The sequence below is a fragment of the Peromyscus californicus genome, unplaced genomic scaffold (assembly GCF_007827085.1).
Source record: "Peromyscus californicus insignis strain IS unplaced genomic scaffold, ASM782708v3 Scaffold_11__1_contigs__length_118956290, whole genome shotgun sequence".
NCBI lineage: Eukaryota > Metazoa > Chordata > Mammalia > Rodentia > Cricetidae > Peromyscus > Peromyscus californicus.
In genome coordinates, this window is record NW_026294402.1 from 95,318,288 (window position 1) to 95,341,214 (window position 22,927).

The following is a 22,927-nucleotide window of genomic DNA, read 5'->3' on the forward strand; positions in this document are numbered from 1 at the left end:
GAAATCTTTCTGCTGTAACCTCCCATTTGCTGGGATTATAGGCATGTGTTAACATGCCCTGCTTGGTCCATTGATTTTATGACAAGGACCAAAAAAAGCAGTTCTTTCCAGATCTAAAGGATAAGCTTTTGTCTGATTGTGCTGAAACACAGTTAGATAATGAGATGCAAAACAAAACAACCTTAATCATACTTCTTCAGATAATGTACAACAATTAGCAAGTCAAGCATAATGATGTATGCAGATAATGTACAACAATTAGCAAGTCAAGCATAATGATGTATGCCTGTACTTCAGCTACTTGGAAACCTAAGACTGTGTCAAAATAAAATAACATAAATACTCAAATTATAAATCTGAAAATAAAACCAGCTACAGGAAACTTCTGAAAGAAAATATGAGGAAAATCTTTGGGAATTTGAGTTAATTTCTCAGAAGGCTGGTCTACTTTCACATGCCTATAATCTCAGCTCCTAAAGTGACTGAGGTAAGAGTATTACAAATTGAGAACCTGCCTTGGCTACACAGTAATAAATTCAAGGCAAACCTGAGTAACTTAGTGAGACCCTGTCTCAAGATGAAAAGTATAAAGAGAACTGGGGGGTTGGGATATAGCTCAGTTGTAGAGAAAAAACTTGCTTAGCACACACATAATTTCAATCTCTAGTAATGAAAAAGATATGACAGATAACTGCCTGACTATATAACAAGATCCCTCCTTTTAAGAAAACAAAAGGGGGATCCAGGCAAATGCCTTTAATCCCAGCACTCAGGAGGCAGAGGCAGGCAGATCTCTGTGAGTTCGAGGCCAGCCTGGTCTAGAGAGTGAGTTCCAAGACAGCCAGGACTGTTTCACAGAGAAGCCTTGTCTCGAAAAACAAAACAAAACAAACAAAAAACCCAAAAGGGAGAAAAATTAAAGAACAGAGTAAACCTGGAATGGTGAAAACTCAGAATCAAAAGTCAGATGAAAGTTTGATTTAGTCCTTAGCCTTACAGGTCAGACCATTAGCCCAAAGCTCCAAGTTATGTAATGATTGCCAAAAGTTAAAGTTTAAAAACAGTGTCAGTGGAGGCTAGAGAGTTGGCCCTGTGACTCAGAGCACTGGCTGCCCTTCCCAGTTGCTCTACCCAGGTTCAGTCCCCAATAACCACATAGCAGATCACTGCCATCTGTACCTCTATTTCCAAGGGATCAGACACCCTCTTCTGGCATTAGTGGGCACCAGTGTATAGACATATGTGCAGGCAAAGTAAAAATACACATAAAATAAAATTTATAAAATTAAATTATTAAATTACTTTTATTTTCTCTTATTATTTGGTGGAATGCAAATAGTGGTATTTAAGAATCCTGTAGGACATGACTACAGTGAAGTACACCTCTCAGAAAACAATATACAGTCTAGCACCAGTTATAAAAAAATCTTAAAAACAACAAAATTGCATATGTCATCTTATGTGTATGTGATTTTTAAAAACTGATTTTTTTTCAGAGCAAGTGCTTGACATACATGAATTTTATAGTGGAATGGTTGACCTGTCGATAAAGAATAAACAAAAACCTTTAAGATAAATGTAGAGTTATTAACAACATTTTAATGGTCCTTACCTTAAACTAGGAATATATTCATAGGTTCAATTTGGTTGTCTTTTACAGTGCTACTATTTTAAAGTGCCATATATTCATTTAAAAAGCTGACAAAGTCTGGCATGGTGATATATGCCTGTAATTCCAGCACTTAGGAAGTAGGTAGAAGCAGGAAAATCAAAACCTCAGTTAATGAAACCCTATCTCCAAAACAAACAAAAAAGCCAAGTACTGGGAACATGAATAGTGCTTGCCCAGTCTCCACGAGGTCCTGGATTTACCTAGGACTGCCAACAAATAAATAAAGCCTGGATTACTAAAAGTCTAATGAATATGGCTGGAAAGATGACTCCAGAAGTTTGGAGCACTTATTGCTCTTGCAGAGAGGATCTGGGTTCAGTTTCCAGTAACCTTATGGTCCCTTATGACCATCTGTAGTGTCAGTTCTAGAAGACTGAACTCTCAACTTTTAACCTCCACTGACACCCACCCCACATGGTTTTGATGTATACATGCAAACAAATACTCATATACATAAAAAAAAGTCTTGTAAATGCTAATCAATAATTAAGACTATCTTTACTATTAGTATGTGATTTTTTTAAACATATAATGATGCCACTCTTCTATCAAATGTCTCTTGTGTGTTTCCTAGCATTTGTAGAGAGCTTCAGATTTTCCTTATCATAGTAAGATGACCATTTTATTGCTTAATTCTTTTGAAAGTAAAAGGGGTTATTATTAATTACTGTGGGGCCTAACTGAGACCTAAGAATAGACAGGACATATATACATCTGCTTGTAAGGTAGTCTGTGATCTGGTTTCTACTTCTTCAGTCTGTTTATGCCTATACTTATGCTGTGACAGCCTGTTCACAGTTTGTCAATAAAGCATACTTTGTAATTTCCACCCCTTTGCCTGTTTTTATATTATTCCAAGATTAGTTTATATATTTTTGTTTCCAGATTTGTTGATACCTGAGGGTACAATCAGTGGTACAGCATGTTCTTAGTATATACTGGAACGTGGGTTTAGTCACTCAGCACTAAAAATAAAAATATAACAATAATAAAAATAGGCTTAAGGTAGATGCTTGCTTCTCTAGAATGGATTTTTCCTAATGTTACCTTCTGTTGCCAGCTAAGTTGTGAGCATCTCTTTTTGCACCTTAACACCTAACGCTGCTTGTGTATACTTGGTTAGACCAATTTCATATCATAATTTTGGTGCTTATTCATCTTTTTATTTGATCAAGAATATCTTTGTGTTTGAGCTCTTTTGCCTATCAGAAAGCTGAGGTCCTTCATAAACAACTATTTTAAAAATCCCAAGAATTCAGATACTATTTGCTAACCTTTTATTTTGGTATGTTAGTCGCTACTATAGTATAGCACTTGGATATTGTACAAATGATTACTGTTCTATGTCCTTTATAAATTTATATATCAGATTGTTTATATGATTGCAAAATATTACCTTTTCTCATGCTTTGCTTTGCTTTTTGTTGTTTTTCTTTAAACTTCTTTGTTTTTGTTTTTGTTTTTGTTTTTCAAGACAGGGTTTCTCTGTGTAGCTTCGGCACCTTTCCTGGAACTCACTCTCTAGCCCAGGCTGGCCTCGAACTCACAGAGATCCACCTGGCTTTGCCTCCCAAGTGCTGGGATTAAAAGTGTGTGCCACCACCGCCCAGATAAACTTTTAAAACTAATACATAAACCTAAAAATTACACATAGTAATGAAGTAATATCTGCCTGTGATTCTCTTTTTTTTTTTTTTTTAAGTTCATTAGTAGAACTTGGTCATTGAGTCTTTAGAACAAATCACTTAGATAGGAAGGAAGATGTTTTAGATGTGGGTTATAGTAATAGTGTATTTAGAGAGAGAAGGCTGGTAGTGCATTTGAACTCGTTAAACATGGGCCTGAAATCATGTATTGTCAACTTCTAGCTGCACATTCTTTCCACTCTATACCCAACCTCCTTTCAACAATAGTTTATACAGCAATTACAAAATGAATATATTTGCAGTGAGCTTATTATTGATATTTTTCTTCACCCCATCCTTTTTTCAGATACGTGAAACTAATAAGCCTGAAAGAAATATCTCAGCATGCCAAGGTTTAAATGTGTACTAACCTGATTTGTAATTCATTCTTTGGGAACTTTTAACTGTAATGACAGAAGTTAAACCTTTTATTGACTGGAATTTTGTACTGTAGTATTCCATCCTTCTGATTGTCTTTTTAAATTGATAGAATCATGTGCTCATTGTGCTAGCGGCACACTTCTCTCACTACTAAAGGCCTATAGAACTTTTAAGTATTGTTCCACTTCACCAAATTATTAGGTTTTTATAACATGATTTGTATGTTTGTGCTTTCCAGAATATTTTTTTAAGAAAAAGATGTTAGTACAGCTTTTATTCTTTGTCATATTTAAGTTTTTTTCATTTATTAGATAGTGATACTAACTTTTTTATGTTGACTTACCAATTTTAATATGTATATAGATTCTTTTTAGTTGCCACTACAGTCATAATATATGTGTCACCATTACACAAAATTGCATCCTCCTGTCCCTTTACCTTCTCACCCACATACAACTCCAAGGCACCAATACAACTTCTGTTTTCCATTACTATAGTTTTGTCATTTTGAAATTAAAAAACGTGGCCATACAATATGGAATCCTTTAGGACATATGTGTTTCAGTAAGCATGATGTCACCAGTGAAAGTAAGGGCTCTGAGGTTAATCCAAATGGAAATGGTTGTGTGAGCCAGTAGTTGCTTCATTTTTACTGCTGATTAATATTCCACTGTTTGGATTCTTCACAATTTGTTTTATCCATTAACCACTTGAAAGATGTTTGAGTTATTTCCAAGTTTTAACTGTCACAGTTAAGACAATTATGAGGATTTGTGTGCAAATTTTTGTGAACATAGTTTTCATTTCTAAATGCCAGTGAATATAATTTCTAGGTCTTGTACTGTGTTTCACTTTATTTTCTGCCTAGCTGTTTTCAATGGCTGACTACATTACTGCCCTTAATGCATGAGAGATCTGATGTTCTGCATCTTATCCACACTTGATCATGTTGGTAATCTTTACTTTAGCTCTCCTTCCTGATATACAATAGTATTTCCTCATGCCTTTAACATAGGATATATTTTCCTAATGCTAATGATCTTAAACATGTCTTATTATCATTTTGCCAACTATATTGATTATTAATTCATATTTAAGGGCTCTTTTTAAAGATGTTGTCACTCATTTTAACCCAAACTTAAAATATTAAGAAACTGGTGTTTATTTGATTTTTTTTTTTTGTCATGTACATGCCAACTATAAAATTTAATTCTCTTCTTAAGGTCTCTTGACATAAAAATGAAAAATATTTATTGACTGTTCTGTAGATTTTTTTTCAGAATTTTAAACATGCTCTACACATACAGATATTATAATGCGGATGATGTGTTGTACATAATTATTTTCATTGTTGTTGTTTTGTATTCTTGTTTTGTTTGAGACAGGGTTTCTCTGTGTAGCACTGGCTGTTCTGGAACTCACTCTGTAGACCAAGCTGGCCTCAAACTCAGAGATTCACCTGCCTCTGCCTCTTGAGTGCTAGGATTAAAGGTATGTGCCACCACCACCCGCTTTATTCTGTACTCTTAATTCAGACTTCATTTTCTATGCAAATTCAATTTTTCTAAATTTAAATAGTCCAGAATGTCTCTTGTCCTCATTTTCATCACTAATATAGTTTATTTTTAAGAGATGTGATATCAAAACAGACTTGGGAAACTAGCCAGTAACCCCAGCATTGTTGGGGTATAGGCAAGAGGATCAAAACTTCAAGGTTATCTATCTATTATCCTTGGCTACATAGCAAAATTTAGGTCATCCTGAATTACATGAGAACCTTTCTATAAAACTAAACAAAACAAAAAAATTTATCATGATGTGTCAGAACCTGAATGATTCTCACTTACTTAGTTTGCTAGTGAGAAATTAAAAAGCCATAATTACCATTATAAAATTAAGAAAATGCTCTAATAACAATTTTATATTGCTTAATTTATTGGTAGATTCTATAATAGATTAATCTCAAAATCTCAATTTTTTTTAAACAGTTTTAATAGTGGGAATATTGGTCACTCCATCACTGTAGAGTACATTTAAGGAGTAGAGTGTCATTGCCCTCGCAGTCATTCAGAGATCAAGCTTCTGGGCTTTGGTACCTGTTGAGTATATGATTAAGAAAAGATACTGAAGGCATTCCTGCTTAATTTATCAAATGTTTGCTACAAATTAGTGTTTTCTTCTTAGGAAGAGCACTGCTTTGTGCAAATATAAGAACAGAGAAGATAACTGAAAGAAAATCTTTAATACTTGTTATTTGAAGGTTCTTCCAACAAGACACTGTTAATGAGAAAAGGGAAAGTTGAGGGGCACATAGAAAAAAATCTTTGGTTTGTTTAGCTTTTTTTATTGCTGGTTCTACTTTATCTATGCTCCACAGGCATGATATCACTGAGTAAATGATCTCTAGACAAGTTAGAATAGTATTTTTGTATGGAGGATAAAATACCAAAATGACTAATTATGTGGGTTAGCTATATTGTTATATAATTACGACAGTGACAAAGCAAAATGTCTCTCAGTCAATTACAGCTAGTTTTTTTTATTGTAAAACAATATAGTAGAATCTTATTAAAAGTAAACTTTTGAAGAATACCAATATATGGAACATTAAAATGAAAAAGCTGTTTTGAAATCTAGTTTTCCACATATCCACCACCAAGAAGCTTCTGTGAAACTATCAAAAATATTTTTTTTTCTGGAGCTGAGGACCGAACCCAGGGCCTTGTGCTTTCTAGGCAAGCGCTCACCACTGAGCTAAATTCCCAACTCCATCAAAACTTATTTTTAAGAAACTGATAGTGTAATAGGAAAGGAGTTTGTTCGTGTGAATTCGGATTAAGTGATATAAACAAAATTAAGCAATTCTTGAACATTACTTATTTCTGTATCTCCATTTTCTACTAATTACTATTGATTTGAATATCTGCTTTATTTAACAGTTTATTTTGTTTCCAATTAAAAAGTTTTTCATTTTGCTTGTTGGATCAAACCCAGGGCTTTGTGTGCTCAGCCAGCTCTGTAGCACTAAGCAACATGGCATCTTACTTCCAGGAGAGTTTGTAAATCTTGTCTTTTCCTTCCACCAAAACCTTCTCACTAGTGTACTTGATAATAATACATTGGAATTTACCCAAAAGTATCTCAGGACTACCAGCTATTCTATCAGTGAGCATATATATATATATATACACACACACACACACATACATATATATATACACCAAATGGTTTTATAGCACTAATGCGTATATCTTGATGATATTTTAGGAATCCTTATGATTTGTAACATAAATCAGTCTTTTCTTTGAGTAAAACCATGGCATTGTCTCATTAGTGATTCATCAAAAGCAACACCACTTGTTCCTCTTAATTCTTACAAGGTATTTTGAGTTTCATGTAGGCATATGATGATACCCTTTTGCCTATGTAATCTGAAACCTAATACTGTAAAATTAGCAGAACTACATTTACTCAGTTTCTGCAGCCTTCTATTTGTTGATTTTTCTTTGAACTTACATGTAATCTACATGTAATTTGTTTCTATGGTATTAAAGATTATTGTGTGTCAATACAAACATTAGATAAATTTAGTGGGTAAAATAATGGAATAATATTATATACACTTCATTGCAATAAAGGTATACTATGTACTTAAACTAAAATGTTATGAAAAACTTGTTCCATGCTGGCAGTGTAACTCACATGTGTAAGGCCCTGTGTTTAATGCTCAGATGGTGGTGTGGGTCTGCCCCAATGGAATTTTATAAATATTATGATTCTTGATCGGCTTTATTTCCTTGAATTTTATCATCTCCGTAGAGAGTGGAGACCAAAGACTTGAACAAGGTATTTCATGAGACAGGAGGAATTCAGATGCTGATATAAAAAGGAAAAGTGGGGGTAGATTAAGTAAGAGTAGGCATGGATTCGTTGTTTTATTGGTTGTTGGTTGATTGGTAACAGAGCCTCACTATGTAGTTCAATCTGGTTTAGAACTTGCTATATAGTCCAGGCTATTCTGGAACCCCCACATGCTAATTACAGACATGGACCACCATGCCTGGGCTTCCTTAGTAACTTTTAAAAGTGTTAACAGGTCCTGAACACTAAAATCACTGGAAATCTCCACCTTAGAAAAGTGTGTACGCAGTGTACCAAAAGATGTATATGAAATGATTAATACCAATTATCCATAATGATTTAAAATTCAGCGTGTTAAAGTGTATCAATAACCAAGTAATTAGGAGTATATTCTAAATATTTTACAGTACTGAAATTTAATAATTTATAGGTACAGCAAATACAAATTTTAAACATAAATGATAAATGAAAGCAAATCAAAGTAATACATAATTATATTATTTTGTTTGTTCATAGCTAGTCATAGTAAATTTTGAGGATGCAGACTAGATACTATGGAAATACAGTTATTATCATAGAAGTTGGGATCACTGTTAATTTTAGAAGAAGAAAGGTGACATAAATAGTGGCTACATGAGTATTTTTGCTTTACTTTGGTTCATTAAGCACAAAGCTTTGTTTATGCAAGTTTGATATAAGTATTATATCTTGCTTTAAAATAAGTAGAATATTTCCTGTTTTAAATTTGGATAAAATAGTTTCATCAGTTTCTTTAACAGCAAAATATTCATGGCAGTACATTTTTGTTTAAAACAGCATTATCTATCTGACTTGTTATTTTCAAAATTTGTTTTTTCTTTATTTTCTAAGTTGTTGATTTATGATTTTTAACCAATCTATCCTGACTCCATAAAAATTTAGATTTGAAACTTCATTATGAAATAAAGCTTATAAGTATTATTTATATTTAGTACTGTGCAAACAAATTGTCTGGTTTTTTTAATTAAAATTTTTATTTTCATTTGACACAGATAGTTGTACAGGCACTGCAGTGTTCCCATTACTCGATTCTGTGGCAACTGGTGAAAATTACTGACGGTTCTCCTTCCAAAGTAAGTAAGGACTTCTGTAAGCAGAAGGGTTATGAAAATAATAACCATGCTGAACTCATTTAATATCTTATATGTTACATAAATCATATTTATAAAATGACTGCTTATTGTTAATCAGTTTTTGCTTTGAGTGTATGTTAGTCTTCTACTAGTAGGTATATAACATACATTTACACATGTGTACACTTATATTTAAATAATGCACAAAATGAAAATATTTCTAAGAAACAACAGTGCTATTTCTTTTCTATTTTAAGGCAGACAGAATGGTACTAGAAACCAAAGCACTAATGGACAAAATAATGTGAGAAAGAGGGAACAGTGAGTCTGACAATATGCAGGTTTTGATTCTGGGCCAGAGTAGCTGACATAAGCTAAAAATAACTTAATAATCCTGGATCCCTGAAACTAAATGGAAAACATGGGATAGAAAATAAAGTACAATACTCTATTTTAATAGTGGATTGACTTTTTTATAATAAAATAAAACAATACTGAAGTCCCCTCACATTGATGGTCACTTCTAATCTAGAGTCTTATTAAGTCCAGCATCTCTCTGATAAACTCAAGATCTTGAAGAGAGAACTCTGATTCAATGGTAGACAAAAATAAAGGCACACCAGCTCCATTCATGCTGAGATTTTAAAAACAAACCCCAAACAACAACAACAAAAACACCTATCTTAAAATCTGTCGTTCATTAAAGGGAAGAATGTCTCTGATCAGACTTAGAACTATGAGCTAGTTTTCACAGACAATCCTATTTCAGTGGTAAAAATCATGTTGAGGTTTTTTTTTTTTTTTTAATTTATTTTAATTTATTTTGCAATACAATTCAGTTCTACATATCAGTCACGGATTCCCTTGTTCTCCCCCCTCCCGTCCCCCTCACCTTCCCCCCAACGCCCCCCCCCCCATTCCCATCTCCTCCAGGGTAAAGCCTTCCCCACAGACTGAGGTCAACCTGGTAGACTCAGTCCAGGTAGGTCTAGTACCCTCCTCCCAGGCCAAGCCAAACAATCCTGCATAGGCCCCAGGTTTCAAACAGCCAACTCATGCAATGAGCACAAGATCTGGTCCCACTGCCTGGATGCCTCCCAAACAGATCAAGCCAATCAACTGTCTCACCCATTCGGAGGGCCTGATCCAGTGTGGACCCCTCAGCCATTGGTTCATAGTTCATGTGTTTCCATTCATTTGGCTATTTGTCCCTGTGCTTTATCCAACCTTGGTCTCAACAATTCTCGCTCATATAAACCCTCCTCATTCTCGTTGATTGGACTCCCAGAGATCCACCCAGGGCCTAGTCATGGATCTCTGCATCCAGATCCCTCAGTAGTTGGATGAGGTTTCTAGCACAACAATTAGGGTGTTTGGCCATCCCATCACCAGAGTAGGTCAGTTCGGGCTGTCTCTCGACCATTGCCAGCAGTCTGTTGTGTGGGTATCTTTGTGGATTTCTGTGGGCCTCTCTAGCACTTTGCTTCTTCCTGTTCTCATGTGGTTTTTAAGAGTTCTGTAGTGAGTTCCCCAAACACCTAACAGTCAAATCTGAATCTTCTAAAAGCACATGGCTTAAAGAATTTTTAGCAAATACAATTTTAGGACAAAAAAAAAAATTAAATCTATCTGACATAAATATAAGATTTTGAATGATTTCATAAAATTTATTATTTTAATTTATAAAATTATTATTTATTATTTATTTAATTTATAAAAATTATTTCAAGGAGACTTGAACATACAAATAAAAACAAATATTTAAAGAACCAACTAAAACTAGTAAGATGTATACATATTCTCATCATAAAATCTTAATAGTAGTTACCCCTAGAAAATAGAATTTCTATGGGAGCAGGTATAAGAGAAGAAAGATTTGTGTTATACTTTTTTTTTTTTTTTTTTTTTTTTTTGGTTTTTCGAGACAGGGTTTCTCTGTGTAGCTTTGCGCCTTTTCCTGGTACTCACTTGTTAGCCCAGGCTGGCCTCGAACTCACAGAGATCCGCCTGGCTCTGCCTCCCGAGTGCTGGGGTGTTATACTTTTTTGTAATGCTATTTGAGTGATGGTTGTTGTTGATATTTTACATAGTTTTATCACACACAAAAAAATAATTTGGAGGTTGCCTCAGTGATTAAGAGCACTTGCTGCTCTTCAGATGACTTGAGTTTGATTCTCACACATGTCAGGCAGCTCACAATCATATATAACTCCAACTCCAGGGAATCCAACTCCTCCAAGGGCACCCGCCCTCCATATGTACCTATCCACATACAGAAACACACACACCTACGTATAATTTGTTTTTTTAATAATAATTTTTCACCTGTTAGAACAAAAACATTGTGATTCTCCATAATAGTCTCCTATTTCTGTTTATCCTACATAATGCAATTGTTGAACTGGTATAAATCCTTGAAAAATGTTTAAATTATCCTGTGTTGTATTTACTATACTGACATTATACTGTTGTTGATAAATATACTGTTAGGACTCTAAAGAACTTGAAAATCATTTAATTAAATCTGTTCAATTTAGATGAAGAACAGAAGGAAGATTGTTGTTATTGTTACCTTACTGATAAATCACATGAGAATAAAAATGCTCTAATGAAATCTTCAAGATTATCCTGTACAGCAGGTCCTATCAAAATCCCAGTTTACATGGATGCAACCACTGTCAGAGATCGAGCCTTGCCTAAAATCACAGACTTTGAGCATAATCTATTCTAATCTCAACCTAATATTTTGTTACCACTCTTTACATTCTTATATTAAGCTTTTACTATAACAATTTTGTGGGTTTTATTTTCACAAAAATTTTCATGAGCACATTGGTCAACTCTTCAAAGATCACAAATTGATAATGTTTGTCAGTTGATTGCTTCTAGCCCAGATATAGCACACTGCTAGGATTTGTTCATCATTCTATATGCCTAATGATGTTTAAATAAGCTATTATGATTTTATATGTCTCATTTGTAGTACCAGTTGAAATAGGCAGAATACTTAATAGTGATGCAATTAAAAACTCCCTTTTTTCCTCTTTATTTCCTAAAATGTATATATTGATAAATTTGTAAATGTTAATTGTAGTGCTGGAGAGATAGCTTAGCAGTTATGAGCACTTGCTGCTCTTGCAGTGGATTTGGCTTCTTTTCTCAGCACCACACGGCAGCTCATAGCCATCTTTAACTCCAGTATCCAGTGCCCTCTTGTGGCTCAGTATGTATCAGGCACACATGAAATATACACATATGCATGCAGTCAAAACAATCATATACATAAGATTAAAAGAAATGAATCAGGTTTTTTTAATTTTTAAATGTTAACTAAATATTTTAGTGTCATTTAGAAATAATTTCACAATCCATTACATGAAGTAATTTTTTTTTTTAAAGAATGCTAAGATAGACTGGATTATTTGATTAGTAGTAAGGAAATGGGCCACCTGACCACTGTTTGTTTCCCTGATCATTGATTATTTACAGAAACTTATTTTAAAATCTCTGAAGAGTTCATTTAAATTTTTAACTAATAAATTATTTTTATTCATTTTGGCTTTAAGATATTTATTTGATGTAGTCTCAGTATAAAAACCTGCCAGATATTACCAGCTGTAGATAACCACTGTGAATGTTTTAATATTTTTCTTTTGTTATTTTTAAAAATATATTTCTAGCCTCATGTAGATCCATAATTCTTTTCAGTGAGTACATTTTTTTTTATTATGAAATATGGCACAGGGTGTGATGGCACACACCTTTGATCTCATCACCTGAGAGGCAGGCATAGATAGATCTAAGAAAGAAAGCTAGGGAGGAGAACAAGAAAAAGAAAAGAAAACAATATTCTTGGGGGCTGAGGAGATGGTTCAGTGGTTAAGAGCACTGGCACGCCAGTGAACCCATGTTCAATTTCTAACACCCAAATGGCGGCTAATGTGGAAGCTAACAACAGCTGTAATTCCAGTCCCAGGGGATCTAACATTCTCTTCCGGTCTCTGCAGACACGCACGCATGTTGTACCCAGACATAATGAATGCAAGACACCATACACATAAGATAAAAATAAGTAAATCTTAAAAGAAAGAACAAACAATATCGCAGAGGACTGTGTTTATAGTTGGGTTGGTAGAGTGCTTGTCTAGCTTGCATGAAAGCCTGAGTTCAATCACCAGAACCACATAAACAAGGTCTAATGATGCATGACTGGAATCCCAGCTGTCAGGAGGGAGAAGCTTGAAGACCGGGAGCTTAAGGTCGTCTTCACCCACATAGCAAGTTTGGGGTTAGCCTGGGCTATGTGAGACACTATCTGAAGAAAAAAGAAAATATTTCCAGGTATGGTAACGATTGTCTTTAGTGAAGCAGAGGCAGGAGGATCATAATTTGAAAGCTATTCTGAACCAAAAAATTAGGCACTGTCTCAAAGTAGCTTTATTTATACTGTTTTTCAAACTTCATTCAGAATAAAAATCAAAGAAATTAAATCATCTTAAAAATATATTTAAAAAATGTTTGTTTATTCTTTCACAGTTTCATATATATGTAATGCTCTTTGATCAAAATCCATCCCCATTGTCCTTTCTTCTTCCCTCCTCCTCTTATGAAAACCCTTCTTTGCAGAAAGTTCTCCCACTTCTTAGGGGTTTGAGGAGACTTGTTGCTGTCACTGATGATGTTGTCTCTTTAGGTCTTCCTTTTTTGTAGCTCGTTGCATTTAATTAGAGTTGCATGCATGCGTGTAGGTAGAAACTTATGTAACTGAGTAACTGTAAGTTACAAGTGTCTGTACCAAAGAATATGATTCCCCTCATCCCACCCTACTTCATACTGCATATGTTCTACTGTTCCACCTCCTCTAAAGCCTTCTCCACCACCACCACCCTCCCCCAAAAAACCTTTCTAGCTGCCTGCCTCTTCTGACACTCCAGGTTAAACATACATTCTAAGAATTCAAAACTGGGATCCACATAGGAGAGAGAGCATGCAGTGTTCTTCTTTTTGAGCCTGAGTTATTTTACTCAGTATTAATATTTATCAGTTACATTCATTTTCCTACAAATTTCATAATTTCCGTTTTTCTTTACAGCTGAATAAAATTACATTGTGCATATGTATCACATCTTCATATCACACAATTGATAGACCTCTAACTCATTCCATTTCCTAGGTCTTGTGAATAGATCAGTGAACATTGATGTTCAGGTATCTCTGTAGTAGGAAATAGAGTACTTCTAAAATGACCTTGGATATTAAATACAGATGGGATAAATATAGAGGAGAAAATTGGGTGAAGATTTGGGATGTAAAAACTGCCTGATTGTTGGCTCTTGTTTGGACTATCGTTTTTTCCTTCTGCTGAACGGTCCTCTTCTGTGGGTGGTCCCTTTCTCTCCTCTGCCTTGCCTTTGGGTGTTTCCCAGGTGGAGTATCTGATCTGGTCACAACTGCAGGATTTCCTTCTAGGCCCCAGTACAAATGTTAGCCTGGTTCCTGTGCATGCAGTTCTTGCCTGAAATCTGTGTGAAAGTTCTGATGTAACTTTAGTTCCCATTGAATGTTCAGCTTCCTGAACACTGTTTAGATCTGTTTCAAAGTTTATTTTCCACGGTATCCCAATGCTCTTTTTGTCAGGTTCTAACATACAGGCCCTAGTACTGATACTCTCTAGGACAGCAGAAATCTTTTTAAATGGTGTTTTGCCTCTGTTCTGTTGGTTGTAAGTGCTGAATACCCACTGCTAAGGTGAAGAGGTTTTCCCTGGTCCTGCCTTGGCTGCTGCTCTCCTGGGTGTGGCCCTTCTACCAGCTGTTTAAAGTACCCATTGCTTTTCTCATGGCTGTATTCAGCCTTTACCCCCTTTTTTCCAGAGACTGTGGTTGAATGTCTCCCAAGAATATATTTTAAGGTTTATTTTTATTTTATGTCTATGAATGAATGTTTTGCCTACATGTATCTATATGCAGTGTGTTTGTGAAAGAGCACCTGGTCTCCAGAACTGGATTTACAGATGGTTGTGAGTCACCATGCAAGTGCTGAGAACCAAACCCAGGTGCTCTCCAAGAGCAGTAAGTGTTCTTAACCCCTAGCCATCGCTCCATACCCCTGAGAATATTTTTAATAAGTGTATAATAGCCTGTTTGTAGCTACGTAAGAATTTGTTGCCCTCTTGAATATTTTGAATACTTAAGTTTTGAACTTTTTTTTGTTGTGAAATTAATACTACAAGGGCCATTCTGACATAAGACCTTGTTCATGTGTTCTCCATTGTTTTATGTTTTATTATACACTTAGAATGGAATTTCTGAGTCAACAATTATAGTATACTTAAGACCCTTAAGTATATATAATACCGGTTTTCTTCTTTGTAGAGAGATTTTTCTTGAATCTAATTTTCTTCTGACCTGTCATAAGTACTCTCATTCAGGAGATTCTAAATGATAATTATATTTGAAGTTTAAATTCAAGTTATAATTTAACTTGGTGATAAACCTTTTTGTAGTGAAGTATTTGAGAAAACTGTATCAAAACAGTTTTAGACCTTTTTGTAAAATGTAGGTGTGCTGGGTGTCAACCTGTGAGTTGATGCTCTTTGACAAGCTTGCAAGTCAGGTTCAGTGTTCTTTGTTCCAGTGCCCCCTAGTGCTGGTTTTTACAAGCAGCTTTAACTTTCTTCTCTAACAAGAAACATCATTCTTACTTTAGCTCTTTCAGGACTGGATTATACAAAAGCATTTAAAGAGCCCGGTATATTAGACTTGGGACTCAATTAGTTGCCTTTATTAGCCTGTAGACAAAGAATTTGTCTTCAGTTTTCCTCCTCCTAAGTGTTGTTCTGTTTTCTTTTTTTCTTTCTTTTTTGGGGAGAATACCTTTTTAAATGTTTGTTTGTTTGTTTGTTGGGGGCTGAGTTCTCACTATGTGGCCCAGGACAGCCTAGAACTCACCATGTACACCAGGCTGGCCTCAAACACTCAAAGATCTGGCTGCCTCTGCCTTCTAAATGTACTATGATGCCCAGCATGTCCTGTTTTCTATAATCTTCCAAGTATTCTACCCTACGTCACCCTGCATGTTTCTATTCTAGACTGCTGCAAGCATACATCTTTGCCTCCATTGGACTCTGGCCCTAATCCTAATCCTTTAAGTCAAAGCCATCATCCTCTAGATTACTATAATTTACATTGTTAATGAAGTACTTTATTAAAAATGTGTTCCTTCTTTACATTTTTGACTATAGTGTCTCCTCTGCAAATTCCACCTTAACATCCAAACAGACTAGAGAAAAGAAGAGTAGGGAGAGGGCTACTAGAGGTGACCAAGTCCTTTCAACCTTGTACTTTTTCCCACAAATCACATTCCTAGGAGTAAGCTGAATGTTTAAAAAACGACAGGCTCTTCACTGCTTTCATTTTGTTCTTCCCCTGCTCCTTCATTGTAGCTATGAACAAGAAATAGCTTACTTGGATCTTTGCCCAGAATTCCTATAATAACAAAGTGCAGCTAGGATCTCGCCATCTGCAGTTACTGCTTTGAGAAGAAAGGAATGGGGCAAGGATTGAGAGATAATAACTATACCTATAGAGCAAGTGTCACTAGTATATAAACTATTTATTTTGCTTTTAGAATCTGTCCTTCTGCGTTTTGTTTTTTGAGAATTCTGTCCTCATTATCTATTCTTGCTATGTCCAGTCACAAGGAATTGTTTGACTGGTCTAGGGAAAAAAAAAAAAGAAAGATTCAGGTCTCGTTTAATATCCATGAGCTAGTCATCTTGACATTTTCCTTCAATCCCAGCACTTAGACCTCAGAAGGCTGAGTTCAAGGCCAACCTAGCTAAGTGGCAGTGAAACCCTTTCTCAAAATACCAAACAGGAAAATAACCTAGATGTAACTAGTCAGAACAAATTCTGACCTTGAAATGTATATACAATTCCAGCATCTTCAAATCATCTGAGAACCAGAAATAAATGTTTTCAGTATAGAAAAGTAAAACCTTGTGGTTTATGGTTTCAGCAGTTTATTAAGAGTGTGTGCTGTGTTTGCAACCCTAATCCTGGACTTCCAAGTTAAGGATCTTGTTTCCTGGTAGAGAATCTCCTATGAAGGATAGTTGAAGGGTTCCTCTGCTTCACTAGCCTGTCCACCGATGGGTGCTGTGTAATACTGAGACTCATTGAAATATTCTTTCCAGAGCTAAGTGATAAGTGGGGAGTGAAAAAAATCTATCCTAAATAATTTCTATAGTGTGAAAAAATGGGCTTTAAGTGAGCTTGTCAGAGACCAAAGACAATTTTTTAAATACTTAGGTGTTGGGTCCCACAGAAGGTGGAAGGAGAGAGCCATATATATATATGAGTCTTACATACTTATATAAGTCTCACATACTTATATAAGTCATTTATACACAATGATAATAAGTTCTAAAAACTTTAAACTTAGAAATAGTTAAAGGCTGAGGGTAAAGATCACAAACCTGCTGGTTTCTGCTATTACCATCTATGACCCAGGAACTCCAAGTTGCTTACTGTAGTTATAAACAATATCTTGATCTCTCTTGTACTATAAAAAGATACTAGGAACTAAAGGAGTCAGGTAGACAGGAGAAAGTATTGATGTTAGGACCAAAATGAAAGGCTTGAAATTTCCAAATGATCTCAACTCAGATAGAGGAAAGAATTTACCACATTGTTCTCAAACCTGTACTAGCCACTGGGTTTATGCTGTGATAAAAATGCCATGACCAAGGCAACTTATAAAAGAAAGCATTTAATTTGCTTATGGCTTCAGAAGATTAGAGTCTCTGACCATCACACATGGAGCATGGCACCAAAGCTGTAGCTGAGAGCTTACATCTTGATCCACAAACACAAAGCAGAGGGCAAACTGGGAATGGTGTGGGCTTCTGAAACATCAAAGCCTACCCCACTGACACACTTCCTCCAACACGGTCACACATATTAATCATTCCCAAACAGTTCCACCAACTAGGGACCAAGCATTCAAACACATGAGCTTATGTGGGGCATTCTCATTCAAACCATCATAGGCATGTTCACTGGGTAACCATCATGGCCATCATAGAGCCAATTTCACAATAGCCTGCATACAAAACATATTTACTGCTTCATTTGGAATATTCCATTTGGCATTTATTGATAGAGTTGTGTGGTTATTTAACAGTGACTTTTATCTGTTTCACCAAACTAGCTGTTGCTTTGGGAATAATATCCTATGTGTCTAGGTGGGATACAGTTATCTGTGATTGCTGCTTTGTGAGCTGCATTAATCAACTCATAGTCTTCCACTCAACAGCATTTAAAACCAAAAATACTGCTCCTAATTAGTATTATCAAGGTGTATTTTAATAAAAGCTCCTTGGGAAGCTGGTTATTCTGATTTTCAAAATAAAGTAGTTTCTCCATACTCTATCCCACTCTCTGTTTCTTGGTTAGGGTTTCCCCTAACTAGCATTGACTACTTTTTTGGTGACCAAGGGTTTTGGAGATGCTATCTATATTGTCCTGGAACAATTTTCCCCTTTGTGAACAGAGGGCAAGGATTTGATATCATTTGGCATGAGCTCAGAGATACTGGCATCTAAGCTTAGTCTATCCAGTGTCAGGGCCTTTATACAAAAAGTTCTCCATTTTACTTTTATTTTAGCTTGTAAAGATAACCATGGGATTATGTTTAGTTTGCTTCTTATTTTCTATTTCTGTGTGTACCTAATGAACCATCTCCTTGGAAGCTGGGTCTATCACATCTCTAAGTTCCATTGATAGTTGTTATATTTCATGACCAATTACAACACAAATGCAGTTTCTTCATACCATGAGTAAATATGTAATCTTCCAACCAAATGTTCCTCATCTTCTATATACTTTTCAAAATTTTTCTTTCTAAAACTCATGTTCATGGGTCAGGGCTATTACTACTACCAAATGTAATAATAGTAAGGGAAAAGAAAAGTCTGTTTCTCCTATACTTCCACAACAAAATATATTTCTGTGACCCAAAAGTGAGAGGATTTCACCCCTCCAGAAATGAATTTGTTTTTTAGTACGCATCAGCTGAGTGTCCTCTAATTCAGTTCTGTTACTATCTGGAAGTGGTATTGGTTCCCATAGGTTCAGGGCTCACTTCTGATGTCAGCTCCAAGCTCCAGGTTTTTCAATCTGTACTTCTCATTATCCTGCTGTAAATCTGGTGTCTTGGTTATTTTTCTGTTGCTGTGATAAGATACTGTGACTGTCAACTTAAAAAAGAAAGAGTTTGTTTGGGGCTTACAGTTTCAGAGGGTGAATCCATGACTGTCATTATAGGGAGCATGGCAGCAGAAAGGCAGACATGGTGCTGGAACAGTAACTGAGAGCTCACTTCTTGAAAGACAAACATGAGGCAAAGAAAGTCACTTGGAATGGCATGAGTCTTTTAAAGCCTCAAAGCCCACCCACCCCCAGTGACACACCTCCTAATCCTTCCAAAACAGTCCCAACTAGGGACCCAGCATTCAAATATATGTGTCTGTGGGGCCATTCTCATTCAAGCCACCACATCTGATTTCCCATAGTTGCTCCTTGGTTTTGATAAATTTGCTAGAGTGATTCCAGAATTTAAAGAAGCAGTTTATAAAACAGTTTATAAAAACTTTTTACTATAAAAGATAATACAAAAGAGGTATGATAATACACACATATAATCCCAAAACTTGGGAGGCTTAGACAAGAATGAGAGTTCAAGACCAATCTGGGTGTTACATAGTGAGACCCTGTGTTGTTAAAAAAATAAATAAATAAAATAATAATAATAATAATGTTATGTGGATACAGATAAAGAGGTGGGTAGGGCTCAAGGCACATTAGACATAGGATAGAGTTTCCATGTTCTCTCTGAGTATATTCCCCCCCAGAAACTCTGATCTCCAAGATGCAGTGTTCATCTGTCTAGAAGCTCCCTGAAACCTGTCATTTTGAGTTTCTATGGAAACTTCATCACATAAACATGCTTCATTTAATCATTGGTACTTGATGACCAACTCAACGGTTAGCTAGCTTCCCACTGCATGGAAGTGGAAGAAAAGGTTTGGTTGGTTGTTGTTTGGTTGCGTTTCAATCATATGTACTGGACTTCATTCTGATAGATTTCTTTATTCAACTTGTTTTTATGTAACTTTTGAGAACTTCATACATGACACTGCATTTACATCACTCCCTCCTTTCCCTTTCCTTCCTCCAACTCCCCCCATACTCTCCCAAATTCATGGTCTCTTCTTTAATTATTGGTATGTGCATATACATATGTATATGTATGTATGAGTGTGTCTGTATATATGCACATGTCACATATTGAGTATATAACATACTGAGTCTGTGTAGCTTTTCTTGTATGTACATGTATCTAGAGCTGATCACTCAGGATTGGACAAGCCGTGCAGGAGGAGTTCATCAATGGAAGGAAGTAATTGTCCCTCTCTCTGTACCCATTAACCACCTGTAGCTCTTCATCTAGGAAGGGGACCATGTAGAATTTCTCCTGTCTGCTTTAGTGAGTGAACTGGTATCATACTGGTCTTGTTCAGGCAACCGTATTGTTGAGTTCATACATGCATTTTCTCTGTCATGTGTAACAAACAGTATCTAACAACTGGCATCCTGCGTCTCTGGCTCTTACACTGTTTCCTCTCCTTCTTCCGTGATTTCCTTGAGCCTTAGGTGTAGGGATTTCACTGCAAATGTATCAGTTGTGGTTAGCCACCCCACAGTCACTTATTCTATGCATTTTGGCCAGCTGTAGACATCTTTGTCTCCATCTGTTGCAAAAAGAAGCTTTAATAAGAGGTGAGAGCTTCATTTCTCTGTGGGTGTAAGGATAAGTATTTAGAATATTGTTCAGAGCTATAAGGGAGAAAGGATTTTAAAGGCCTAACACTAATTATTCCTTGTCTTTCCAATGAATAGCCTGAAGATACTTAGGAAGTATCAGCCATTTGTCATCTTATTAGCACAGAAAAAGTCACTTCACTTTAGAAAGTGCAAAGATTTTAAGAGTTGTATGTTAAGAAATAGACAAAGACCAAATGCTTGTTAAATAGTATCAACACAGCTTTCTGTGGATTCTGTGGGTATGCCGAATGTTAGTTTTCCTTTCTAGAAAACAGAGATGTATTATTAATGGGGCCTGGTGTGGTACACACTTTTAATCACAGCACTCTGGAAGCAGAAGCAGACAGATCTCTTTGAGTTCAAGGCCAGCAAGGGCTACAGGGTAAGACTCTGTAAATAAATGAACAAATAAATAAATAAATGAAAGAGAAGAAGAAGGGAAAAGTAAATTAATAAGTCTGGACTATTTTCAATTATTTCTCCCAATGATTATGAGATTTATAAACATAGAACATAATATTTGCTAACAGTAAGCTTTCAACAAAAGATTGTATTGACTCTTTAACTGGTGTATTTCATGTTATCTTCTACTCCGTCACACAAAAATTTAGTGCACCTGTGACAAAATAAAAATCCTTCAGTATAATATCCAAATAATTATCATGACATTTTAAATGGCTCCTTCCTTACAATAAGTGAAAATGGGTCCTGTTTCCTTTTTTTTGTTTGCTTTCTTGCCTGTACTTGTCCCAAGTATAGTAACTTTTTTCAGTGATATATCTATTTTCTTTTTCAATATTCTTTGCCCTACCTAGAACACCTTTTTTCTTTTTGGGAAGCATATGGATTTTGAAGGGTTTTTGTTTTTAAGACAGTGTCTTGTGATAACGCCTATACTGGCTTCCAACTTAAAATATTCCCCAATCTTCCAGGTGTTGGCATTACAGACATACATCACCATGTGTGGCCTGTGTCAATGCAAAATGCAGCTTTCACCTCAAAGGGGATAATAGTTTATTCTTGAACCAAATATGAGTGACCATGACCCAGCAACATGATTTCAGCTGCCTCAAATAGTATATTCCACCATGGAAGTGTTTACATGATACTTTATTATTTACAAAACAAAGTCATAAATCAAGGAATTTACCAAATACATGTGGTGAGGACTACAGAGAAGTGAATTTCATCAGAGTGGGGGAAACTGCTCTAAGTCTCAGATGCTATCAAATGACATTCTTAACTTTGGATTGGTGGAAGCTTGGTAGGCTAAGAATACATTTTGTAATTTTTTTTCTGACAAAAGGACGTTAAGTCAGACACAGGTGGACAATGGATGGCTATGATGGACACTAAAAGTAGGCGAACATAATTTGGCTGTAGGTCTACAATATTTTAACTCTCTACAATCAGGAAATTCTAATTAGTCATTCTGCCTTGCAGAATCTTTAACACTGGTGTGTCATGTGGTTGTAACCCTGTCCCATTCTACCAGGAGCTTGTTTACATGTAGTTCTGTCAATTTAGTCTTGGTTCCAGCTACAGAACATGTCATCTTTGAGAACCCTTCCAAGACTTCTGACCCTAAATTGTTTAACATAAATCCCATACTTTCCCCCGTCCTCACACTACATATTCTGTTATAGTTGTCTATTACCTCATCTGTTTTCCCCCACCCAGTGCTTTGCAAATGTTTGATATTGAAAGTTCAAGGAATTTTGAGGTATAGATATGTATTTATCTGCAGGAACATTAAAAGTCCTCAAGACAGTATCCTTCTCTTACCACTTTGCACAATACAGGCACTTTTCTCCTTCAAAATATGTGCTCATGTTAGCAAAAATATTTTGAAATGTCATTTGGCCTGTGAAGATCCCAAAACAGAGTACCAAGCAGAATAGTTTTAAACAATTTTAGTTTATTAAATTACTAAATAACTTTAAAGTAACTTTTAAAGTTATTTCCATGTGGTCCTTTATTCAGTTAATTATTCTTCCTTACTCTATTCAAAACCAATATAATGCTGAATTACATGTATGTGTCTGGCTCATTTGTCAGGGGAAAATGAGCGCCAATGGCAAATGGTCCTGGTTTCAAAGTTTAATCCTAACTGCCCCCTTCTCCCAGGGGTTTTGTCTGTGTTTAGTTTGTTCTGTGGTTTGAGAAACAGTGTAGCCCACAATGGCCTCAAATTCCTGGTTCTCCCACCTTAGCTTTTCAAGTGCTGAGATTCTATGTGTATACTACTGCACTCAGTTTAGAATCTTTTGTAAAGGGGAGGGTGGCTTCTATTTGCTGGGTGGGTTGTTTTGAGACAGAACTCTCACT

General features: G+C 35.7%; 1 protein-coding gene across 3 annotated transcripts in view; it reads left to right on the plus strand.

The window, feature by feature from the left end:
• Stag1 (stromal antigen 1) overlaps positions 1–22,927 on the plus strand; it is a 325,347-nt gene that overhangs the window by 271,073 nt on the left and 31,347 nt on the right. For all 3 annotated transcript variants that reach the window (XM_052718205.1, XM_052718197.1, XM_052718212.1), the window contains one exon: positions 8,631–8,711. In XM_052718205.1, coding sequence (XP_052574165.1) covers positions 8,631–8,711 — 81 coding nt within the window. The remainder of the gene's footprint in view (positions 1–8,630; positions 8,712–22,927) is intronic.